Source organism: Anastrepha obliqua, chromosome 3 (genome assembly GCF_027943255.1).
Source record: "Anastrepha obliqua isolate idAnaObli1 chromosome 3, idAnaObli1_1.0, whole genome shotgun sequence".
Taxonomy (NCBI): Eukaryota; Metazoa; Arthropoda; class Insecta; order Diptera; family Tephritidae; genus Anastrepha; species Anastrepha obliqua.
Window position 1 is genome coordinate 77686975 of NC_072894.1, and position 26385 is coordinate 77713359.

Sequence of the window (26385 nt, forward strand, 5' to 3'; positions counted from 1 at the left end):
TGCAGAAGTGTCAGCCTTTATGTCTATAAATAAATATATGGCACAGATAGAGTTTATTAGCAGAAATTACGAAGTGTGATATAAAAAACAAACTACTCACTATTTGAACACTACCTGTACTTATTTGCATTAATTATTATTATATTTAGAATTTTGTTTAATAATTTTTTATTAATTTAATGGTGTAAATTATGTTATGTACGGGTGCCGTAGCCGAATGGGTTGGTGCGTGACTACCATTCGGAATTCACAGAGAGGACGTAGGTTCGAATCTCGGTGAACCACCAAAATTAAGAAAAACATTTTTCTATTAGCAGTCGCCCCTCGGCAGGCAATGGCAAACCTCCGAGTGTATTTCTGCCATGAAAAAGCTCCTCATAAAAAATATCTGCCGTTCGAAGTCAGCTTGAAACTGTAGGTCCTTCCATTTGTGGAACAACATCAAGACGCACACCACAAATAGGAGGAGGAGCTCGGCCAAACACTCAAAAAGGGGGTACGCGCCAATTATTAGGTGCGGAACTAAGTTCAATAGATGCCGCCAGCAGTGTGTGTTAGTCGATTCTAACATAACCTAAACGTCATAAACCAAGCTTAGACATATGGTAAGCAAACTGCTTCGACACATTAGTGATTTTGTTTTGGTATCATATACTTTTGGTTTTCTGAAAATGTCTGATTTTGTGCCGAATAATCGTCATTTGCGGGAAGTGTTGATTTTGTTCTTTCATTCGAAAAAAACGGCGGCTGAAGCGCATCGAGAGTTACAAAAAGTTTATGGCGATGCTGCTTTAAGTGAAACAACGTGCCGAGATTGGTTCCGCCGCTTCAAAGACGGTGATTTTAATGTTGACGACCGTCCGCGTGAAGGAAGCTCAAAAACCTTCGAAGACGCTCAATTGGAGGCAATCCAATTCCGTTTCCAAGCGATTGCATTCTTTGGAAATGATTCAGAAACTGGGGACTTGGGTTCTTTATGAGTTAAAACCAAGGAATGTTGAACGCATCGTGACGGGTGATGAAAACTGGATTCATTACAGCAATCAAAAGAGAAGAAAGTCATGGCGACTGCCCGTTCATGCTTCTACGTCGTCGCCTCGGCCGAATATTCACGCTGCGAAGGTCATGCTGTGTATTTGGTGGGATCAAGTTGGTGTTATTTATTATGAATTGTTTAAACCAAGCGAAACGATCACTGGGGATCGGTATCGACTTCAATTGATGCGATTGAGCCGAGCACTGCGCGAGAAGCGGCCGCAATACTCGGAGAGACATGAAAAAGTTATTCTACAGCATGACAACGCTCGGCCTCACGTTGCCAAACCCGTTAAAACCTATCTCGAAACACTAAAATGGGATATCCTACCCCACCCGCCATATTCTCCAGATATTGCGCCGTCCAATTATCACCTGTTCCGATCGATGGCACATGGTCAAGCTGACCAGCAGTTCCATTCATATGAAGACATCAGAAAATGGCTTGATCCGTGGATAGCCTCAAAAGATGAACAGTTTTACCGCGACGGTATACGAGTAGTAGCCAGCGATGGGCAATACTTTCAAAGATTCACTTGTAACCATTTTTTCAGAATGAAGTTATAGAGAACTTAGTTGCGCACCTAATATATATATATGTATATATAAACCCAGCTAGTGCCGTGTTTTGCTAAGCTCCTCTGAATACTTCATTCACTCATGGGAAGGAGGGCTCATTGAAAACATGCTACCAATCCCAGCTTTTTTATAGTGAAGCCTGCAATGTATTCGATCGCGTCCTCGTGGAGACTATCTAATTATTCTCGCTATTATAACTCTTTGGTAGATGTTAGCTCTTTGCAAAACATGAATTCTTTCTTTCAGCACACCATCAAAAAGAAGGCTATTTTAATTATCCGTTAATGTATCACTTACGCTAAGTTACTCAGCTTCAACTGTTTGCACGATACTGCGAGCAGATTGTTGCGGCTATGATTGTGATTTGTGATGCGTCGTCGGTAGAACTCTTTCTTCCAAGAAAAACAAGAAATTGAATGTTTTAATATAATTCGTGCTGTCATAATTTGATACGGAACTTCATTTTGATTACTTCTGTATTTTAGAAATTACAAAATTCAGAAAGACATTCACTGAATATGAACGAAAAAGTAACTTGTAAACAAAGATTTGTTTATTTTCCGCACTGACGTCATCCAATTGCGAAATTCATTAAGAACGAAGTGTTTTCTGTTTTATCTACATACATCATTGAGTTGCTCGAGCCAATACTGCTTTATTTTGGTATATTTCTAATCTTACATTTATGCAGAGAGTTTAAAAATTTACAGACAAGTTTTAACAGCTTATTTGTTTCTTATTTAATACAAAAACCATACAAATCCAAACTTTATGGAAATTAATAAATTTCGGCGGCGCTAATCCGGATTACCGGGGCAGTTAATCTGATTAAAATAGTAGTGTGACAGACGGTTGTTACGCGGATTAGTGAACAGCTGATTTGTTTATTGGACAGTTTTGTCAGCAAAAGATGGACCGCAGCAAAAAATACGGGTATTAGCTGCGTTGATACTAAAAATAATTATTTATTTTAAAAAATCGTAAATTGCTATTTCTCAAACTTCTCCGAAATATCAAAATAATTAATGTAATTTCGGGCATTACAGAATTTGCAATGAACTAGAAGAGGGGGAAACTCTAGAACACCTCCTATGTTCTTGCCCTGCATTAGCTGGAACCCGAATGAAATGTTTAGAAACTCTAAAATATGAGAGGTTAAAATGTCTCTCGGGGTTAGACCTTCAGAGCTTACTTAGGTTCGCCAAAGACGCAGGCTCATTACAAGGACACGTAAGTGCCAAGCTCCATCTGGTACCACTAAGGACCAATAGGTCTATGTGATAGCTTTCAGACAGCCAGGGCAACCTAACCTAACCTTATGTAATTTCGAATGTGCTAGTGGAAACTAGCATTGCATTCATCCCATCTCAGGAAAACGAGATAACGAGAAATCTGGAAAATTATAAGTTTGACATTATACAATTTACAGGGTTGTAATTCATATTATACTTATATATTCATGCCAGAAAATAAGTACTCCTGTTGTGTGCATCACATTGTTCTAGAATATTAAGGCTTTTCTTGTTTTTCTCTTTAAATTCATAATACAGTGAGTCACAGCTTATTTGATGCATTTAATACTTTTGTAGAAAAAAGAAAATGACTCGATGTTTATTAGATATAATAAAAAATGTATACGACTTGTAAAGAGATATGTATGTACTATTCACCACTGCAGAAAGTACAATAACAAAAACAAAGCCTGCCGAAAAAATAAAAAACATAGTTTTCTCATCAAAATATGCTCACAGCTTAAATGATGCAGTGTATTTTATATGTTCTCTGAGAATGCAATAACGGTGAAATGTATTTTTTTCTGCTTAGCTTAGCTTCTTAAGTCATTCCTATTATTCGGAAGTGATCAACAAACTAGAGCATTGGACAAGTTTTTATAAGTCTAAAAGGATACTATATCGAAAAATAAAAAGGATTTACCCCAAACAATTAAGTAGGTTTTATTTTTGCACGGACTTTTCAAACGACCCTCGTATAACGGCAGAAATGAGAAGATTAGTAGGAGACTAAGCAACCAAAAATATGCTTAATCTTTGTAAATAGTATTTGCAGTACAGCAGAATTTTGCTCATTTTATTATTTAATATTAAACAAAAAAATTGAATAAAACTTTTTTGTTAATTTTTTAATCTCTTTTCTGTTTCTTATAGTTTGAGTGGATGCCTCTATGTTCGGCAAAAAATGGGTTCTCAAGCCACGTGTCGTACTTTGGATGTACAACTTAGTGATTTTGCCAATTTTGACATATTGTTGCCTAATTTGGTGCGTAGCCCTTCGGACGGGCTAAATTAAACACTAAATTAAAGAGTGCAGAGGACTGCAGTTATTGGCATCACTGGGTCGTGCAGAGCATGCTGAACTGCCGCGCTTAACGTGATTCTGCACTTACTTCCCGTTATTCTTCAAAAGTTCAATCCATTGCTGCTCAGAGTGCTATTAGGTTGAAGGAGGTTGGCCTTTGGAGGCAGTCTTTTGTAGGATATCGCACCCTAAATACAAAAGGGTCACAACTCAAGGGCCTGCTCAAATATGAACGAGACGTTATCAATAAAACGGTCCGCGGATGACATATGGCAAAAATAAATTTTTTGTTTTTTGGTAGGACTTTTATAAGCTTACATGGCAAATTTCAGCGTGATATGTCACATAGTTTCTTTTCTGTGCTACTGTAAACAAGTCAAGCTCGATTGTGGAAAATTTTGAGTTGTGACCCTTTTGTATTTAGGGTGCGATATGGTAGCATTTTGAGGCAGATTTCTAATTTCTTCTTCGTTCTTCGCACAGATCTCTCCATCCCTAAACTGGGTTTTGAGGATTGGGCTAGGGTTATTTATCCAAACAGGCTGAATTGGAAGGAGGTGCTAGTCTGGAGTTGGAACGGAAGTTTGCTTTGAATCAGCCAATATTTCAGTTTCTTTTAAATTACCGAAAACTAGTAGTGTAGTAGCAGAGGTCTCCGTTATCCTACAGGCATGCAAAATACTTACGGATCGCTGTTGGGTGGGAGACATAACTATCATTTCCATCGCCATGTTGCAGCTCTCTTCTGGTCAACTCCTATATGGAGGAGATCAAATGCCTCGAATTTCTATTATCTGAGTTCCAGGGAATAGGAACATAGATCGAATTGGTCGACAGAACCGGTTTCAGTTTTCCCCATCTCAGACATCGGTGCTCCTTGACCTTTGATCGGGAAACTCTACAATTTCTTTCTTAAAAAAGCGCAAGACAGTGTGCAATCTCAAAAACACGTTGACCTTAGTACGACAGAAGCAGGACGCTTAAAGTGCTTGAAATCCCCCGCCATTAAATTTCTAAACTAATAGCGGTGTTCAACAGTTATTGGGTCATCGGAACTCATGCGGAGAAGCTTGGATTTCCGTACCACCCCCATTGCAGAAGCTGTGGGTATCCTGCAGAAACAGACTGTTGAACACTTTGCCAATGTCCGGGTTCGGCGGCTGGACGCTTGAGATTCCTCAATGTGCTTTTTGGGGATAGCTTGAGCAGTTGTCCAGCCTAGATCCCTTTGCTCTCCTCCTCTATATGAACAGCACTGGATGACTGTAGATGGTTTTTCTTCGTTTGAGTTTTGTAATTTTTCGCAAATAGTGGTCGAAATTCAGAGAGAACGTAAGTTCGAATCTCGGTGAATCACCAAAATTAACAAAAAGTTTTTTCTAATAGCGGTCGCCCCTCGGCTGGCAATGGCAAACCTCCGAGCATATTTCTGCCGTGAAAAAGCTCCTCATAAAAAATATCTGCCATTCGGAGTCGGCTGAAAACTGTAGGTCCCTCCATTTGTGGAACAACATCAAGATGCACACCACTAATAGGAAGAGGAGCTTGGCCATACACCCAAAAAGGGTGCACGCTCCAATCATAAAATAAAATAAAAGTGGTCTACATTATAAAAATTATGGTATCAAAACGTCACTAGCTATCTGTATTGTACCCGTGGTAGTCTGGTCATCTAACTTACCTACCTATCTTTACTCATTGTGCCAAATAAGCAGTAGTGAACTCGTTACTATCGTCAAATGTGATAAGAGCGATGATGCGCACTCGGCCTCTCGTCATGATTTGTGGAATTTTGCATACATGCCCGAACTGGACAGCTTAGAACTAGTCTTTTGATTAGAGTTCCTTAAATGTTACAACAGGATATGCATTTACATACCTACGTACAATGTACGCATATTTGTAGGTGTAAGTGCACCCATGCGTGCATTTTAACTTGGCAAAAATCTAAGGGAAATCGTAAGGTAGCCTTGTGCCAGTCAGTGGAATGTTAGAAATGTTGATGCTGCCTGGTCAATGGTCAATTTGATAGCCATTTATTTTGATTGCTATGCTATACGTTTTGCCAAGCAGCGATGGTACGAATACGTAAAAAATTTATGTGAAAATGTTCAACCAAGTCAGAACTCACGTTCAAGGATATATGACGGCCGATTGTGCTACTCGCATTATCGTTGCAGCTGCAGCTGAAGGTATCCACTTATGCAGCTTTCAGGCGTATATTTGATTTCCAAAATTTTTATTCCTTTTGCAACTCATTTCAAAGTTTTAATGATTGCAGTTGCAATATCTTTGTTCTTGCTTGCATATAAAAATGTACTGTGTTCATGATAGCTTGAACTCAGGATAGGAAATTCATAGTTTTCGACACGCTTAAATTCCGATTCTTTGAACTTTCTGAAAACGTTTATATGCATTGTACATATATCCATGCATATCTACGTGTTTTTTGGATACGTTGTATGCGTGTACGTGATGATGCGTACCATACCAAGATGCCTTGCTTTAACAATTTATTTGGTAGAATAGCAGCTATTAGGAATTGATAGAAGAAAGGCGTTAAAGTTCTATGGGAAGATATTTGTTGTACTGAAGTTCCCATCAGAATAATGAAAATTTTAACAACCGAAAATTACTTGAGTCATATTCTTAACCATATATGTTGCTACCAAGGAGCATTCATTCAAAGTGGTGGCACTAAACCAACAACAATGTTCTGTACGCTCGATTGTCAAAGCAAAGTATTGGGAAACTAGAAAACAAATAGTGAATTCGCCTTGTTTCATTCTGAGCTGACAGCCACATGGACACGGGAGAAAAAAAAACAAATCAGCTGATTTACCGATACCAACTTTAATAGATTCGCCTTGGTATGCTCTTTTGAAGAGCAGGAAAAAAGACTGTTGGGTTTGAGGTGGCAATTCTATCTATTCTAATTTTCACCCAAGCACGTACGAAATTTTATTGCAAAGCCTTTCCAGATTTCAAATGGTTGTCACAACAAAACTGTTATACAGATCAGTTAGAAAATTAGTGTGAGTATTTTTTTTTTCTAATTTTCACTCACTTACCTCTCCGCCCTTTATATATTAATAGTTATGTGCACAAATGCGCAATAAGGTACTTAGTTTCACCAAATAAAACCCATATTCCGAACGTTGCCTCCATTATTCCCAAGCACTTTTTTAGTTTTCATAACTTTTGACTATTTAACTTCGAGCGAATTCATAATAGAATTGTGGAACACTTTGATTTGACTGCATAGTTACGTTACGTTAGAAAACAAATTACAATATGCATAGATTCTTTACTTAGTTGAGGCAATACGCGGCAGTTAGGTATGTGTGCATAGTTGAATGAATGAAATACTCAACCTTTGCGGAAATACATCAACCACAAATAATAGCTAGCAAAGTTTAAAAAGCAATTTGTCGATTGGCGAAGCGGTTCTTTAGATGTTGAATAGCTGAATAAAACAAAACAAATCAATCATTTTGAAAGTGGCACTTACACACAGCTATGCAGTTGAACCAACATATATACATCTTTAAGTAATAATATGGGTAAAATATATCGGCTATTATGGGGTTTTTTTGTTTGCTTTATTTGGCTGGGTAAAATTTACAGGACTATAATTACGTGAACATACATGAAATTGCGTTGAAAGGCAAAACCGGCGGAAACAATGCGAGTGATTGAAAAATAGTTGATGATGTGGGCAATTAGAGAACGTAAACTGTAAGGAATCTAAGAATATTCCTAATTTCGGTTAAACAAATGTAATCAGGCGCACAGTAGCATTGTGGGATTTGCCGCTGCGTTCACAAGTTTTTGAACGAAATGTTTAATGCGTCGGCCGTTTTGCTATTTGTGTTGATATTTTACTTAGAGAAGAAAGCATATGAGGCATATGTCATACCATGCATACTCTTATGTATGTATGTAAGTGCACAAAAACATATTTTTTTGCAGTTGTGTTTCGGCTCAGCGCACTAAAACACCCTGCCCTGTTTCCCCCCTTCCGTAGAACTGCCGTTAGGTATTACTTCGCAGAGAGAGTATATAGTAGCGCTCGACGCAGCTTAATGAACGGTGATTTCTTTTCTTGCAATAAAGCCGCATTCATTTCGAACTGCTCCAGGAATGTCAAATTTCCGCTCTCTATACTCAAGCTGTTATATTATCTTGATCGCGGAATATTTTCGAAAAGCCAAAATATAAGTTTATTCCTCGAAAGTGATATTATTGCCTTCAAAGTAGTCCCCATCCAGCTCTCGAAACATTTATGTATAACCATAAATTTCACATTTGCTTCCTACGCGTTTCCCGCAGTGGTTTTTAGACCGAGTCGAACAAAAAAAAAATCAAAGAATAGATGAATTCGATGGCTGTTGGATGGCATTCGTTTCGTTCTTGGTAAAAAATTCTCTTTTAATGATGGTACTGTGGGACGGTGCGTTATCACGGTACAAATCCAGGAGTTGTTTTAACAGAAATCTTTTCTTTTTTGGCAAATTCTTTCACGGAAACGTCTCACAACGCACAGGTGCAGAGATAGATTTATTTAAGATGTGGTATTCAGGCAAAATAAGAAAAAAACAGAACTCAAATCAGTTGACTTAGACCGTCACCTGACGGTTGTTCTGAGAAATTTTTAATCTGACCAGGTCCCAAGTTTCGTTTATCTTTGTCACAAGTTCGTCTAAATAGTTGCACGATAACTTTAATTATTACAAAAAAATGAAAGTAAGTCGTTCTATTTCGCTAAACTCGATATATACTTTGTGGAAGCGTTTAAGTTTCCTTATTCTATGAAATACGAAACATTTTTACAGTCAACATATAATGAGGTGACATTTTTTTCGAGAAAGGAAAACACTACGGAGCAAAAAACGGACCAATTTTGTTTGCCTCAAGCTTAATATCCTCCAGGTTGGCCTCCCAATCTTGACACTTGAGTCGTTTCTTTCAATTGCAAACTGCGGATAGACAACAAAAAAAAATGTTTGGCGTCCTCAACAAGATCCTCGCACACAAGTATACTATATAAGTACGGGGTGAGTGACAAAAGTCCGGTACTTCCTATTTTTTTGAAAATTTTTAAAATGCTAGACTGAACATTTTTCTGTGGAGGACGAGCCCTGTCAGAGGCTCTTATGTATTTGTGGCTCCGGTGAGGCGAAAAATTTACGGACATCCACGAAAGACACACATATGGGAGTAATTTAGGCTTGAGTGCTATGACAGTATCGCGAATGATTTGCGTTACAATATCGCATAATGATTTGCATTACACAAAGAAATTTGCTCGACTCAAATTTTGAATGGGAGTTAAAAAGAAGCTAGAGTAAATTTTTCTCAATATTTTTTAATGAAAATCGAAAACGGAGAGTCTAGCATCTTTAATACGATCATAACATGTGCTTGATTTTTCAAGTATAACCCGGAAACCAAACAACAGTTCATAGTATGGAGCCCGAAAGAAGCAAATCCACATGTGAAAGCCAGGCAGCAAAAGTCTGCAACAAAAGTGATGATCTGGCATTGAAGAAATTCGTCCACCGCCATGTTCTCAGAATCTGACGCCGTGTGATTTCTGGTTATTTCCAAAAATTAACAAAAATTTTTGAGGAAGAGTCTTTGGTAGCAATGAAGAGATAAAATTAATGGTGATTATCTGGAGAAGATAAAAAATAAATGTATCCTTTTTTCAATTCAATTAACCGAACTTTTGTTAGTCCCTCCATAGGTATAAGTATATATTTTGCTGTACATAAGTATAAGTATTTGCTGTATCCATATCCGATCAGTATTAGGATCAAGGGGAAATCCATACGCCATATCGATCTGTCCAATGAACAAGTTACCCGTTTCCAATACATATGTATAGTATAAACTGTCTAGTGAGGTGGTTCCCCTCGAAATGAAGATTAGTCAGTAAACTGTTAGGAACCATTTGCTGAATATAATTCAAACTTTATACTACTTCACCTTATATACATATGCGTAGAATAAAACAGAAGGTTCGAATTTGGCTTCTACTTCGCTTATTTATTTATTTCAAGGCTTTGGTCTAACAGAACCTTACAGACAAGGAACAATTTTCTAAAATTAAAAATTATGTGAAAGCAGGGCAGACTTAAATACACAAGTTAATATATCTTTATAGTATAACCAACGAATGTAAATTGAATGATATCCATATTGAAAATAGGCGGACTTCGCCAATAACCACGCCAGCCTTCCAAATACACATATATATAATATTATATAATATACAGGCCGATAGCCTTGGTAGCTAGTGCCTCTTTTTTTGTAATATGGTTATTTATAATTATATTTCATTATTAATAAATAAATAAAATAAATATAATACAATTGGCATGTACACCCTTTTTGGTTTTGGTTTGGCCAAGCTCCTCCTGCTATTAGTGGTGTGCGTCTTGATGTTGTTCCACAAATGGAGGGACTTGCAGTTTTAAGCTGACTCCGAACGGCAGATATTTTTTATGAGTAGCTTTTTCATGGCAGAAATACAGTCGGAGGTTTGCCATTGCCTGCCGAGGGGCACCGTATAGAAATATTGGCTTTACTATAGCTGAGTAGCACCAATACATTATAGGAGGAGATAGACCCCATGTAACTCCCAGCATCTTTTTACATGCGTATAGTGCGTTGCTGGCGTTTTTCTTCCTGTCTAATATATTGTACTTCCATAATAGTTTACTATCCAAAATTACTCCAAGGTACATTGTGGTTTTTAAGAGTTAGTTCCATGAATGCACCACTAATGTCTAGAAATACTCCTAAAGCATATTCCTTGTACTCTAGAGCTTTCTACATATATAACTAACGCAGTCTCTGTGGCTCTGCCTTTAGTATATGCGTGTTGTGCCTTAGACATAAAGTCTGACATCCGATGTATTTTCTCTGATGTGTGCGTCAAAGATTTTCTCAAGCGTGTTCAGAAGAAATGAGGTCAAACTAATGGGGCTGTATTTCTTTGAGATTATCGGGTGGTTCTTACCCGCTTACGGTATAAATACAATCCTTGCTTCTCTCCAGATAACAGGTATATAGTTAAGCCTCAGGCATCTTGTGTATATCGCTTTTAGCCATGGTACCAAAAGAACGCTTTTGTATGAAAGTGGGAGACAAGCGTGCTAACGATAACACTCGAGAAGGTAGAATGCTACGTAGGCATTAGCAATTCGATATTTTGCAAGCTGCTATGACGGCTGAAGAACTATTATATGGCGCAGGAATGAAACAGTGTAAGTAATTAAATAATTCGTATAACTCCACATAAATCGATAGCGAAACTTTATATGCGTTTTTCTCAAAACTATTTTTTTTGAACGGGTGACCACTGTAACTTAAAAGAAGCTTGATAGATTTGAATAAAATTTGTACTACATAACTCGTTCCTGATCGAAGGATTTTTTTTTTGAAAAATTTCGATTTTTTTAAACAATTAATTGTCCGGTTTTTTCTCGAAAATCTGAAAAATATTTCTTGAGGTCGCCATATTGTTAATTTTGAAAGAAAAAGCTTCGATCAGGCACAAGATTATCTATTAATAAAACTAATTTCTCTTGTTCGATTGATTTGAGATGAATCGCCAAGAGCTTGCGAGGGACTTCTGGAGAAACGGGCTCCACACAAACAGCGATAACTTTTACAATTATTAATATTTTTTTTTTTTAATTTTGTTAAACTTAAGTCGAAACATGATGCATTAATGCGATGTTTTCATTTTTGTAAAATAAAGCAATTGACGAGCAAAAAAAATTATTGAAAATCATCATTTTTTCGAGCCTCTGACTACCCTTAATCCCCTATGGGCTATGGGTAAGTAAAGGGTTTTCCCATAACAGGTGTTATTTAAATATATAAAAGGCTATCGAGAGATTATTAACGATTTTTTATGGCCTGAATTGGATGGTATTGATCTGGACAATGTTCATTTTCAACAAGACTGCGTTACGTGCCACACAAGCAACGAAACCATTGATCTTTTACGGGAAAAGTTTCCGGACCGTGTTATCTCTCGAAGAGGTGATCACAATTGGCCACCGAGATCTTGTGATGTAACACCTTGTGACTTTTTTAATTTGGGAACACGTGAAAGAGAAGGTCTACGCTAACAGCCCAGGGTCGATTCATGACCTCAAAGATGGAATTCGGAATTCGTGTGGCTATCGAGGACATAGTGCAGTCACTTTGCAATTCGCTTATGGAAAATTTCATGAAAAGGATATGGTCCTGTAAGGGAGTGTGTCATTATTCTGTTTTACAAAATTCTGGATGACAAAATTCTGTAAATTGCAAAAAAATTCTGCTTTCTAAAATTCTGCTTTTTAAAATTCTGCTTTTTAAAATTCTGCTTTCTAAAATTCTGCTTTTTCAAAATTCTGCATGTTTAATGCGAAAAATTCTGCTTTATTCAAGTGAAACTTGTATTGTATTATTGTATATTATTTAATTGCTATAATTTCGTTTATTTTAATTTTATCGCTTTTTGACACTGGCCATTAAGCGATGTATATAAATCCTGACCAAATTGTTAAACAACATACTTAATGTCAAAGGACAGATGTATAAAATAAATGGGGAATAAAAAAAAAAAAAAATTCAAGTTTTGTGATTTTCGTCATACAAGAAGTAACAAAATAAACATTTAATTCATAAATATACATATAGGTATGTTTAAGCGATAACAATATTTTAGTACAATACAATTACAATATTTTTTGCAATTCTTTTTAAATATGTAGTGTGACTTAATTCATTTCTTTTTTTAACAATTCTTCGCAGCTGTTCGTTTTTTTTTAGAAGAGTTCTATGCAAAAATACTGTGGATTGCGTAGCCGGAGTTGGACTGATGAGGGTTATTTTTTTGAAGCGCGGCCGAAGGCCGCCCACGCGAAAAGGAGTTCTACGCAAAAATACGGTGGATTGCGTAGCCGGAGTCGGACTGATGAGGGTTAATTTTTTGAATCGCGAAAAGGAGTTCTACGCAAAAATACTGTGGATTCTATCGAAACTGAAGAAAAAATTATTATTATTATTTTTTATTTAATATCTCGAATAATAATAAAAAATAATAATAATAATAAATTAAATAATTACATTACCTCTTTAACATTGTTAACATTGTATTTTAATACAGAATTTTGTAATACAGAATTTTGAAAGCAGAATTTTAGAAAGCAGAATTTTAAAAAAGCAGAATTTTAAAAAAGCAGAATTTTAAAAAGCAGAATTTTAAAAAGCAGAATTTTGTACAGACAGAATTTCGACACCAACCCGTCCTGTAAGCGTGGTCGTGGTGGTCATTTGCCTGATGTTATTTTCCACTATTAACGGCATACCTTTCTCTTTATAACGAAATAAACATCCGATCATTTATAATAAAAAACAGCATTTTTCTTTGAATATCAAAATAACACCTCTTATTGGAAAACCTTTTATAATATAATTGGACCATCAAATTTTCATCGAGACAAAGCGAATTTTTAAAAGATCTTTTGAACGCGTTCTATTCTCTTACTACAGATTATAGAGATGTATTCCATATTGGATTTAGAAAGAAAGTTTTGATGCCGTATTTTCCTCCTAATAGATCTTTAACACTGTTGTAGCAAAAATGGAAAGAGTGTAGCTCGGCTTTTATGGGAAAACATTTTTTAATTATTTTGCTTTTATTTTGATAATAGGAAGACAACCTTATATATCATATTAGTTTGGGTAAAGTGTCAGTAAATGAACACTCTGTGCGTTAAGATTTCCATAATATTATATTATATAAAAATAACAGTAACTCACAAAAACCAAAAATTTGCCTTTATCAACTTTTACCTACCCATTTTAATTGGCTAGATACACTCATACTCACCCATACAAACTATGTCGAGCTAGTTAGTGCGTGCGTGCTGACACCCGCCACGAAGTCATGCTGTGTTTGCCTGTTGGCACAATGCTAAAACATAAACGCCGGAGGTCTACCTTCAAGGACAGACAACAGAGAAAGAACAGACAAACAAATATAGTGAGAATGAAAATAATGACATTATCACCCACATGTAGGACGACTGGTCAGTAGTCGGCAGCGGTGGCTGTGGCGGTGGCGGTGTCAGTTAAAGCAATGGTATGCCGACCAGTCGGCCGACAGTCAAGTGAAGATGCCAGTAAGTCGGTCATTCAGTGCTGGTTTCTCGCCTTTAATGTCAACTTCATATACTTTTTCTGGCTTCTTTTTGTCTTCCTGCCCTTTTTTGTAGGTGCATGCATATGTATGTATATGTATATGCATCTGTGTTTAGCTGGCTTATTTATGCAATAATAAATTGTGCGTGTCACAAACAAATGATAAACACTTTTGTGTGCTCGCCGACACGCTCTATAAATCTCAGATAAAGCCAGTTACTGGCCGTTGTCCTTTTTTTGAACTGTAGGTCAGTGTGATCTACTGAGTTTTTTGCATCAATTGCATACTTGTAATGTATGTATTATACTTGTACATACACATGTATGTGTTTGCGCGATTTGTGCGACTTGGTGTGTCAATGGTTATGTGCGGAAAATTTAGGTCAATCCTTGTTTATCAGTAATTTGTGTTGGCTTGCGGCATACTTTTGATCTCCATTTTACACATTTACACTTGCAAATATGTGAAGTGTATGTGTATGCAAGTACGTGTGATACCTTTGGCATTGCAGGATATGTGTGACATTAAAGGACATTTTACAAAAATACCAAATCTAGCAGAGTGACCACACTGAATTTGAGGATACATCTTGCGACATACGTGCATGAGAGACTTTCTGTGTGTTCCATTGTTGACATCACAAACTGCGGGAGTTAACAATTTAATTCCATGAATTGAGCGGTAGGAGAAGCAATGATTAGAAAAGTCGGAAGTTCAAAGAGGAACTCTTTTTCCTGAACATGCCACCTAAGAATGCAATAATTCTCGAAAATATTAGTCATTATTGTTAAAAGACGCATTACTACACTTTACCCAAATCGGTTTATGTACATAACATTTACGAAAAACCCTGGAATCGTGCTGTTTTGTCAGCGTGAAATCAACTAGAAATTCCTGTAGCTGTAGCGCCTCAATTTTATCGCGGAAGAACTTAATTCGCCTTAAAACGAACGCTACAAGTGAAAGTCATTACACGAAAGCCCTCATGGAAACTTCCAGCACTTATTGTTATTATTATTGTTGGGGATAGAGCACTGCGACTTTAAGATCCATTGTGTTTTTTTTTTCAAAGATATAAAGAATGTTAATATATTTAATCCCTTCGGCCCAGATGGGACATATATGTACCATATAAAGTTTAAGCATGTCTTCAAGTTTCAAATTAAATTCATTTATTACTAAAATTACCTGCTCAAATCAAAAAGTTTATTTTTACATATGTAGGTGTTCGACAGCCCGGTCGACAGGGTTAAATTTAGTATCACTTTGTTGGGTCCCCGGTCATTCTGGAGTGAAGGGAAACGAAAGAGTGGATGCGTTTGCAAGGAAAGACTCTGAGCTTGACCTTCAGCGTGTGGTCGAGGGCATAAGCATTCCTCTAAACGAACTGTACACTGCGGTTGACTTGAGCGTAATCGCGGAAACCAAATGGAAGGTGGCCTCTGACTACGAAACTGATTCTTAAAAGGAAAAAATGTCTGCTTGGATTCATCAGATCAACTACCAGCGTCCTCACAGGTGTTATAATAGCCCACTGTACTATTGGCACCAAGTAGAATAGGCAAGTAGAAATGACGATTTTTTTTTTGAAGACCTGGCAAATTTGCAAAATATCTCACTGGGGGGACTAATAACCTTCTTAAAAAGGTCTAAGTACTTTAAGCAACTTACTTAGGGGATGGAAATCAAATGAAAGTATCACGATGGCCATCGGGATGTCAAAACTTAGATAAGCAACCTGGCTAACCTTACCTAGTATCAACCCTAAGTTTTTGGAATTTATCGTGCCGTTCGCTGTTGAATGGCCCTGTGTTCTTTTGCGTTTGCACATCTTATAAATCACTTCTCAATTACTTATGTGCCTTGGAGTTTCGTTCTCCATATCCTAATATAAATATTTCTTAAGAACAAATGCCCAGCCAAAGTCCTGCTAGAAATAGAATAATAGTTCTTAGATAGGCTCCCGCATTCCTTACAGCGTTTTCGGTTGTAAAATCCCAAAAGTACTGGGAATCTGGTGAATTGTATAGTGTAGTTCTCTAGGAGTTTATTTCTCTTATTTGTCAGGGTGGATAGTGCCCTCTTGTTTATTTTGGGTTAGAACTATTAATGCCTTAAGATTACCATAGCATTCTTAGCGCAAATAGTGAGATTGCGAATCCGTTCCGTTCTTTAGGTGAATTCCTCCGGCAAGGCTGTACCTGGACTATTTGGATCTTCGAAGTAATGGTTCTCTAAAAATCTCAGCACCTTCTTCGGAGTTTGGGAGATTCACACAGGAAAATCTAAAAATACCCTACTTCTTCTTTATCTCTATAGTTTTTCAAGAATATAGTTATGTAGGACTCCGAACATGACAATCATATCATCAGTAATCGATTGCCTCGTTAGTATTCCCGTAGACAGCCGTATATTCGGTTCTAAGAGACTCAATAAGTTGCGCGTTTTTTGCTAATCGAACGCTTGACTTAGTAATAGCGATACTCTATAGGTATTCAGATTAATCCAGATTCATTGTCATCTACCCATTCATCAAAATACCGTCATTTCCCAGGACCCAGCGTTGCTTGAGACTATGCTATCAAAGACACTGTAAGGAACTTCGATATTCTTCAAAATATTTCGAGTTGGTCTTTATCGTCATAAAGTCTTTGATCGCATCTCGACTGTCTACCAAAAACGAGACAGAAGGGAGCTTCTTAGAAAGCAGAAAATCATGTTCAGGGAAATTAATGTATCGACCTAATTAGAGATGATCCCACATGAAAGCCTTCATTCAACTGGTCATCTTTTGACAACCCGCCTGAAGAAAATTAGACTCGAAAGATGTCGACAGCTTCTTCGGTGGCATGCTGTTAAGGGCAAGGAAAATATTCTTTTCACAGATCAGAAAATGTCCACTGTTGAAGAAGTTGTTAATAAGCGAAATGACAAAATCTACGCTAAATTTCTACGACGCAAAAAACGTTGCCCCAAGGGTTCAGCGTGGACTCCAGCCTCCGTAATGGTTTGGTGGGGAGTGTCAAGGCAAAAGTGTACCAGGGGGACGTTTTGAAGGCGTGATGAAGCAGTTTAGCAGTACTCTCTCCAATAGAGAGCGTTGGATCTTCCACCATGATTCCGCTCTAGCCCATAAGTCAAAAACCACCAAGCAGTGGCTAAAATAGCCTCTTCTAATTTTGGATATTGGTTTTTATGGGGAGTTCTTCAATATAGAAATGCAGGCGGACGTTTGCTGTTGCTAAAAAAAAAATAGAAAAAAACATATAGTTTGAAATATCTTCACTCCGAAACAATAAATGTTGCAAAATTCAGAATTCTGTATGATTACAATTTTGTACTACTATATGAAAAAAATTCTGTTAAAAGCGAAATGAGGTACAGAGGGCCCAAAAATTGCGTGCCCAACAAATCGATCCGCACTAATGAGCATAAGTGTGAGCTTTTGGTATTTATGTATGTATGAATGCCAAATGTATAAATATTAACAAAATTTCAGAACGGTTTCAGTTCGGTTTAGGTCAAAAAAGAGCGACATTTTTTTATAAAAATTTTATCAACTTTTACATTTCCCAAATTTTTGAACACTGGTATCAAGCAAAAATTTTTTTAAATTGTTTTGAAATACCATCTGCGCCTCCATAGAGGGTGGCTAACGTTGGAAGTTTGTTCAATACCTGCAAATGGTTTTGGTATATGTATAAAAATATTTTTTTATGTTATTTTTACAAACATAACCCATTACAATGAGTTAAAACTAATGTGATTCCGAATTATTCACTTTTTTTATTAATGAAACTGCTGGATTAAAAAAAACATCGCTTGTTTACTGTTTGGTCGCTTTAAGATGTTCGTTATGGTTGCGGATCGGCTCCGCCAGAAATTGGCCGAAGTTCGATTCGGATTGACCTCGAAAATCGATGTTGAGCCGTTCTCAATTAATTATTTTCTAATTTTTATAATTTGAATATTTGTGCCTTTCTAATTTTTCCAGTCAGCGTAAAAACAATTCTCGCCTATCGCTTTCGATTCTTAAGGGGGGAAACCGGTTTAGGAGGCCAAAATTTAGAGAATTTTTCGAACATAGAATGAATGATCAGAAATTGTTTAAGTTTAGAGGATATTTTATTTATATTTTTAGGTACACTTTTAAATTTTTTGAAGCGATTTCCGCGGGAGATAGTGGCGTTAGAGCGTGCTGTCCATGGACGATCGCCATCTGAGTGTCTTGCTGGTAGGAATTCCTGAAGTTGCAATTTTCCTCTGAAATCAACAGCAATTTTTTTTTTAATAACAACATATTTTCTAAGAATACGAACCTAATGGTGGTAAAAAAAATATTGAAACTTGCATGTTTTTCAGGCGTTTGAACACAAAGTATTTTTTATACCATATTTTTTCATCTTTTTTACTTAAAAAACCACATTTTAAATAATAATATAATCCCAGAATTAGGTTCATATAAATTAGGATTGAGTAAAGAAAAAATCCCGAAAAATTTTAGAACGATTGGTGGATAACTTTTTAAGCTAGAATGCCCACCAGTTGAAAAAAAACTCGTTTCGAGAAAAACGCGTTTGAAATAGAGCATCGTATCGTAAGCGTTACGGGGCCGAACCAACGGGCGCTCACTTAAGTGCTCATAGGATCGGGAAGAATACGAATTTAGCTTTCAAGTTTTTACCACACATTCTTGAGTAGTTATACTAACGATTTATGCAATAAAAAAAATCGATTTTTTGATCGATCTAAACAGGTTACTCCCTTAAATTATTATTATTTTTATTGCGAACACTTTAATTATAAAAAGATTAAATTATTGAAATATTTATTATTACACTGCACTTTACTACTGTCAAGTTTTTACAAGTATAACATTCTGTATTTGCAAGTAATTGCAACACTGTTCGCGAAATTCGAACACGCTTTTTTCGCTCACCTGTTGGCAGAATTCAAATTGAAAATACTCTGCCGTAGATGATTCGCAATCATTGATAAAACCGATAAGAGCAAAATTCATTTTGCAGTTTAGTTGTGATAACTTGTTTTATTTCCTTCGTAATCATATACATATTTACGTATGTAAGTAGCACTTAAATTACAAATCAGTTGTGCAAGAAATATAAACAAAGGAAGGATCATTACAATCTAACTAATGGCGCAAATAATGAGTGAGTACATCGCAAGCTGCTTTGCTTTTCTAGCTTTTATCAAGTAGTATGGGTTGTGCGTTTATGAATGGTGGTATGTATGTATTTAAGTTCATCGAACATTACGCCGTTATTCTGCTTGCGCATTTGTTGTAATTTTGATTTTGTAGCCCAACAACTATTCACCAATTCAGTTATCTCACTCTGCAGCATTGCGAGAGGGACTATTTATGTTTTGCCTATAGGGTGACTCATCTATTTTTGCATATGATTTCGATTATGTGTTAGCCAGCATATTCGAAATTGTGATTTAATTCGCCGTTAAAGTTTATTTTATGTTTCTTTAATATCTAGATTTTTCATGTATCTTAAACGTTAGTACCACAAACTGTTGTAAAAGAAAATTAAGGATCGATAAAACCTAATTTTAAATTTAATTTAATTCATAGGAATCAACCTGATAGAAAACAAAAAAATATATTAAATTGCAGGTTAAAATAAGTAAGGAAGTGCTTAATTTGTGCGGAACCGAACTTTATTTACCCGTGCATATTTTATTAAAATCTAGTTTGGGCTAATTGTTAATTTTTGGAATCAAAAAACTATGCACATAAAAAGTGGTCATGGTTTTTATTCGATTCTTTAATTTAATTTTTATTTATTTTATCTCAATCCAACGGGTAAACAAAATTTTTGGGCTTCCCATTTGGGGCATAGATGAACAATTTCTCCGGTTTAACAAGCTATAAAAATTGCTTATAGAAAAAACAACAAAAAAAAGCAATACAATAATTTGAACCCAACCTTTATCACAGATTTGTTTTTGGACATTATTTTCTATCGGCAGGTATTTATAATTGGAGTATGCGGAATCAGTACGTTTTCTCCTTTCTTAAGAGCTTAAAAGCACAAGATTTTGCTATATAGAATGCTAATTTTGTGTTTTCTGTTCATAATTCTGGATAAAATTAATAAAGGGAACTGTGTTCTGCATTACTGACAACCACCAAAAATCTTTATAATTATTGTCTTATTTCTTTATTTTGCTGCTTTCGAGAAATTCGAGTTTTCGTTTTCCCGGAATATTTAAAATTAAAAATGTGCAAAAACGGATTCGCATTATTTTGGAAAACGTATGCGAAAATTATGTTACCGGATGTTTGGTTCATATTTAATTTTATTAGCCTCCAAAAAATGTATGTGTTAAAATAATTTATCTTACGAATAGTTGGTATGGCTCATTTGTCAAAATATGTCAGTCAAGCAATCAAACGAAACTTAATATTTTTCAACTTTTCAACTGGTTTTTAACTTTGTTTTAATAATTGGGCCATATATATTATTAAAATGTCTGTTTTTATAGATAGTTCATGTAAATCTTCGAAAAATTTTGAGGACCTCCGAATAGTTTTCATTAGTATGCTCATTTGTCAGGTTTTAGTTTTTTAGCAGCTGGTAACCCTATTCAACAGAAAGATGTTTCATACCTTTTTCGTTTGACACCCATTTAGTAGTATTTCACTTAGCTCATTTGTTAAATTGAATTAACATTCCTTTCAAATAAGAGGCAACCATCTCCAAACATATTTTCTAAAATAAACTTTCTTAAACTTCGTTAATTTGATATCTATTTTAATCATTATATTTATTAAAATTGGTTTTAATTTAGTTAGTTATTTTGTTAATAGTTTTTAAACAGGTGTCAACCCTATTCAAATACATATTCGAAATTAAGATTTTTCAAACCTCTTTCCTTTGACACCATTTAGTCGTATTTTACTTTTTTTTATTATTTTTACATGAGCTTAATTTGGCAAACAGGAGGCGAACATCATTTTCGAAATTAGGCTCTGTTTAACGTTTAATTTAACTTTTTTAACAGGTGGGAACTCTCGTTTCTTTATCTATGCAAACTGAAAAAAATTTCAAGCAAATCCGCTTAGTCGTCCTCGCGTAATTGAGTTGCAAATATCCAAACTCAAAAACCCACAAACACACAAACTTTTACATTTATTAATAATAATAGTATACATCACCTTGTATGCTGTTTTGTAGTAGGCGAGTATGGTTATTGAGGGATTTCGCCTATATTTTATACCAAGGCGAATCTATTAAAAGAGGCTGATTTGTTTTTTTCTTTCGCTTTGTCCATGTGGTTGTCAGCACAGAATAAAACAAGGCGCATTAATTTTTTGTTTTCTACTTTTCCAATACTTTGCCGTGACAATCAAACATACAAAACATTGTTGTTGGTCTAGTGCAGTGCTGTCCATCCCATACATCAATTGATCACACGTATTCTTACTCTCCATCGTTCAGTCGTTAGCAAACCAGCGTTATCTATGAAACCAGCAACGAATAAACACCGAGTTTGTCCACGACGCTTAGTGTATGCAATACAATGCCCTGTGAGAACTTTTTTATGCTAGAAAATGCCTTTGGCGACTTGCAATGCCTTTTATGTTACAAGTCGTTCAAAGAAAGCTATAGATGTAATATCAAAAGGCATTTCGATTCCTTCCACAAAATCCAATCCAATATTTATTTATTTTGGTTTAAATTTCCCACTGGGCTGCTCCCATTCTCTCGTTCTCACTTATACACTCACATTTTTCATTTTGGACAGCACTGGTCTAGTGCCACCTCCTTTAATAAATACGCCTTGTTCTACACCAAACTACTTTGGAGTAATATGTTTGCCAAGTTTCGTGAAATACAATGAATTTTTACTGGAGCTTTCGTACACGCATAAACATAGCTAAATCGACTCTCTCATCATTCTGCGCATATTGGTATATACATACACACATACATACATACACATATCCCGATTCCTTCATACTGTTACATTCAACAATTTTGTATGTGAACAAACTGTCTGTTACTTTACTTACCCGAGGTCATTGTACAGATCTATAAGTAAAAACATTCTCTGTCACACTCTGGTTGTCAAAAAGTGCTGAAATCACCTGATTCCAAAACGCTACTCTATGGAACATGATTGGATACAGAATTATTAAAGTTCACATAAAATCGTATCATAAAGTCTAAAAAATTACGATAAAAATGTAGATATTTCTCAATAAAAAGCATTATTATAGCTAAGAAATATGGCGGACCCTATATATTCAAAATATTTGTTATTGTAAATTTTCCAAGTCAAAGATGTTATTTTGGTCTTGTTTTCTATTATTTTAATGTTACTATAAAAATTCTAATTTGGCATAGCAACCCCTCCAATACGCATTTCATTCTTACGCTCCTCTGCTCGAAACTTAGCCGAATATGAAGAACAAAACACAGAACTATAATTATAATATCCGGTTGACATATGAATTCAAGGCTTTTTGGTTATCTAATTGTGAAAGCTGGATTCAATGCGCCCAGAAGTGGGAGTATCTGTATGTATTTGGGTAATATCCGTTAGGGTTTCAACGGTCGGCAATCTACCCGTATACATAGTTTGACAATTGACAAATAGCTGCGAATCAGGTTCCCCTCCAATAAATCAAGAAAATTGTATACTTACTCTTTATGCCATTTTAAACGCTGTTTCTATTTAACGTTTAATACATACATAAATATGAAAGTATTTTACAACTAAGTTCAAATAGCCCAGCTTCATGGCATTAGCAAAATAATGGCATATATACTCGTATACATTTTGTTGTTGTGTTTGCATAGTAATTCGAAAATGCCTTGATATCGACTTAATTGCGAACGACCCTATTGATAAAATTTATAAATATTATATATTATTATTTTGTGTGTATATTATTATATTATTTTACTTATATTTTATTATATTCTTATATACATTTTACTATAATGTTTTACCTATATTTTATTACATTTTATTCTATTTGCTTATATATATTTTATTGTATTATTTTATATATATTTTTCCTGCCGGCGTCGATTTCTAATTACTTTTGACATTTATATATACTCCACTTCAAAGAAAAATCGACATTATATGTGTGTATGTAGTTGCACACTGTAATGTATTATAAATTATAAGCTATGTAGGACTACTTTACACCCTGCATTATCGAAGGAAAAATTTTGTGTGTCTAATTTGCTTTTTCAAATACGGAGTTAATGAATTGGAATTTTACTCGAACGCGCCCATATTTTAGTATATGAAAATACAGTGACTCACAGCTTATTTGATGCAAGTAATACTTTTTTAGAAAATAAGAAAATGACTCGATGTTTATTAAATTTGATAAAACAAAAATGTATACGACTTGTAATGAGATATGTATGTATGTACTGTTTACCACTGCAGAAAGAACAATAACAAAAACAAAACTTGCTGAAAAAATGTAGAAACAAATAGTTTTCTCATCAAAATATGCTCAAAGCTTAAATGATGATACACTGCTTTCTCAGAAAATGCGATAACGGTGAAATGTATTTTTTTGTTTAGCTTAGTGTCTTAAGTAATTCTCTAAAAATGTTTGTAAAGAAAAGTTGAACAAATTTAAATTTTTTAAAATGAGCGGACCTCACTTGAAAAAAGGGAAGACATTATTCGTCATTATAAAGTGGGCAAAAGCCAACGAAAAATTGCAGAAATTATTGCTAATAGTTCCTCAACTGTCCAGCACATTATAGAAAGGTTTCGCCACGAAAACAGGATAGAAGCTAAGGGCAGATCTGCGCCAAAATTAACGAACGAAGTCGAAAAATACTTAGGCAAGATCTGTAGCCCTTAAACTATTCGTAGAGTTCTCGCGAAGAAAATTTGCATGGAAGGACTGCCCGAAACAAGCCGTTGATTAATGCTTGTACTAGAAAACAAAGAATAGAGTTTTACAGACAACATTCGAACAAAGACATTTCGTTCTGGAAGTCCGTTGTTTTTGCGGATGAAAGCAAATTTAATCTTTTCAGGTCTGATGGGAAGTCCCGCGTTTGGAAAAAACCAAACACTGCGCTTCAACCATGTAATTTGGGTTCTACAGTTAAACACGGCGGGGGCAGCAAATTATACAGCAAATCTTGTAGAATCTATGAATTCCCGATTAAAAGCTGTTCTGAATCAAAAGGGATACTCCACTAAGTATTAGCCGTAATTATGAAATCTAAATATTGATTTGTTTATGTGTTTTGAATACTTTTAATTTAGTGCATCATTTAAGCTGTGACCTCAAAACTGTAACTGAATTATTTTAATTTGCCATATCTTATGAAGAAAAATTTTTTGTTATTAAATAAAACAGATATTTGACAATTAAAAATATAAGATTTTTTTCTGTAATGGAAATATCATAAAATATATTAAAAATTTTAATAATTTTTTTTTGGCTGCATCAATTAAGCTGTGAGTCACTGTATATGTAATGATTGTAATGCAATATAAATAAAATAAAATATAATAAAATAAATACATACTTATAAAAATGGTAAACTTATTATAAGTTAATGGCACAATATTACTTATGACATACATATATACATATTGTACATATTTACACACGCTGTATTGAAACTGATTTAGGCATCGCAGTGCAATTTCAAGATACGATGTATTGCAACGACAGCCCTAAAAATAAATATCAGTGGACTTTTGACAAGCTATTAACTGAATTTACCAGGATTGGCTTTTAGATCAGTAAATCCTTGATCCTTTATTAAACTATTTAGTATTTTAACTATACTTTTATTAAAATGGATTCGTAAGTTGAGATGGATTGTTAGCTTAAATATTGCATTACAGCCCAGCAGAGGCCTACATACGTCAATGCACACATATGGGTACGTATAGCGTGTATGTACATGTCTATAGTTCTTTACTGACTGATAACTGGCAGGAAATTGTAATTTACAGCGATTTTTAAGTCCTCTGGTTTACGCTTTAAGTCGGGAGTGGGTCGTTGTTGAGTGGGCGAGCTATGCATTACTTGCCGTATGTGATTAACTTTATTCAAGCAAGCTTAACATTTGATTTCGTACAATGAGTTCGCTATTAATTAAGCTCAATTTTCCCGTTTTGTTTGTAAATTGGCTTCGTAGATAATTCATTCGCAAATGACGTAAGCGTCTGAATAATAAATAATTAATGCATATGCTAATATTATATAATAATATACTCATATGCATATGTACAAACATATGGGCATGAAAAGCAAGCGGAATAGAAAACTGTCCATTCAACATGTATGTATGTATGTATTTATATCAGGATTATCCATTAGAAAGACGTCAAGTCCAACGTAATTATTTTCGGCGTTAATATAAAGAGTTATCTAATAAGAGGTGGTGCTTTCCATTTCAATTCAACCGGGCTATTTCCACTGCCGAAAATGTTGATAAAATCGCACAGAGTGGGATCAGGAATTGAAGATTAGTCAGAAAACTGTTTGGAATCATTTGCCTAAGGATCATTTTTACTATGTCAATTTCAACGTCGAAATCGGAAATTTTACTTAACTTAATAGTTATAAATATATCTGACATATAGTACGTTCTTACAGTGGCCTTGACGGCCGAACTATTTTATAAGCTTAATATTAAAAAATATTTAGGTTTGCATTATGAAAAAATATTAGTTCGTAGTTAGGCGTTCTAGTTCAGTCCTCGTTAATTTATAAACATTTTTTATATTCAAATCTATAATAGAAATTTTCTCCATTCTTTTTCTTTCAGATGAGCGGTAAACGTTCGCGCAGCTTTAAATGTGCCGTGCACCATCGAGATCGAGAAGTTTGTTCAGATAATGATTTTCATATTATATTAGAAGAGCCGCCATTGTTCAAGAAGATGGTGCATGTCGTTGCCATGGAAATATTGCCCGAAGAACGTGATAGGAAATATTATGCCGATCGTTATTCATGTTGCCCGCCGCCTCTATTCATCGTACTTATGACAATCATAGAGGTAAAAAAGTGCTAATTGCCTTTAGGAATATAAGCACGCGCTTATATTAATATATACTTAAATACATAAATAAGTACCTACGCACAAAAATATTAAATATTAATAAGCAGTAAAATATGCTACATGCAAATATTCACAGTCTGCCTAATAGAAGCCACAACTTAGAAACTATTTGAGCAATTCGATTGTGACAAACTGTATTTTATGGGC

General features: G+C 35.2%; 1 protein-coding gene across 2 annotated transcripts in view; it reads left to right on the plus strand.

Annotated features, from left to right (window-relative positions):
- LOC129242776 (protein rhomboid) overlaps positions 1 to 26385 on the plus strand; it is a 75270-nt gene that overhangs the window by 38753 nt on the left and 10132 nt on the right. The window contains exons 1-2 of one of the 2 annotated variants that reach the window (XM_054879609.1): positions 19087 to 19311; positions 25945 to 26175. In XM_054879609.1, coding sequence (XP_054735584.1) covers positions 25945 to 26175 — 231 coding nt within the window. In that variant the 5' untranslated portion in view covers positions 19087 to 19311. Of the gene's footprint in view, positions 1 to 19086; positions 19312 to 25944; positions 26176 to 26385 lie in introns of those variants that run through there. The other variant, XM_054879608.1, reaches the window with a different exon arrangement.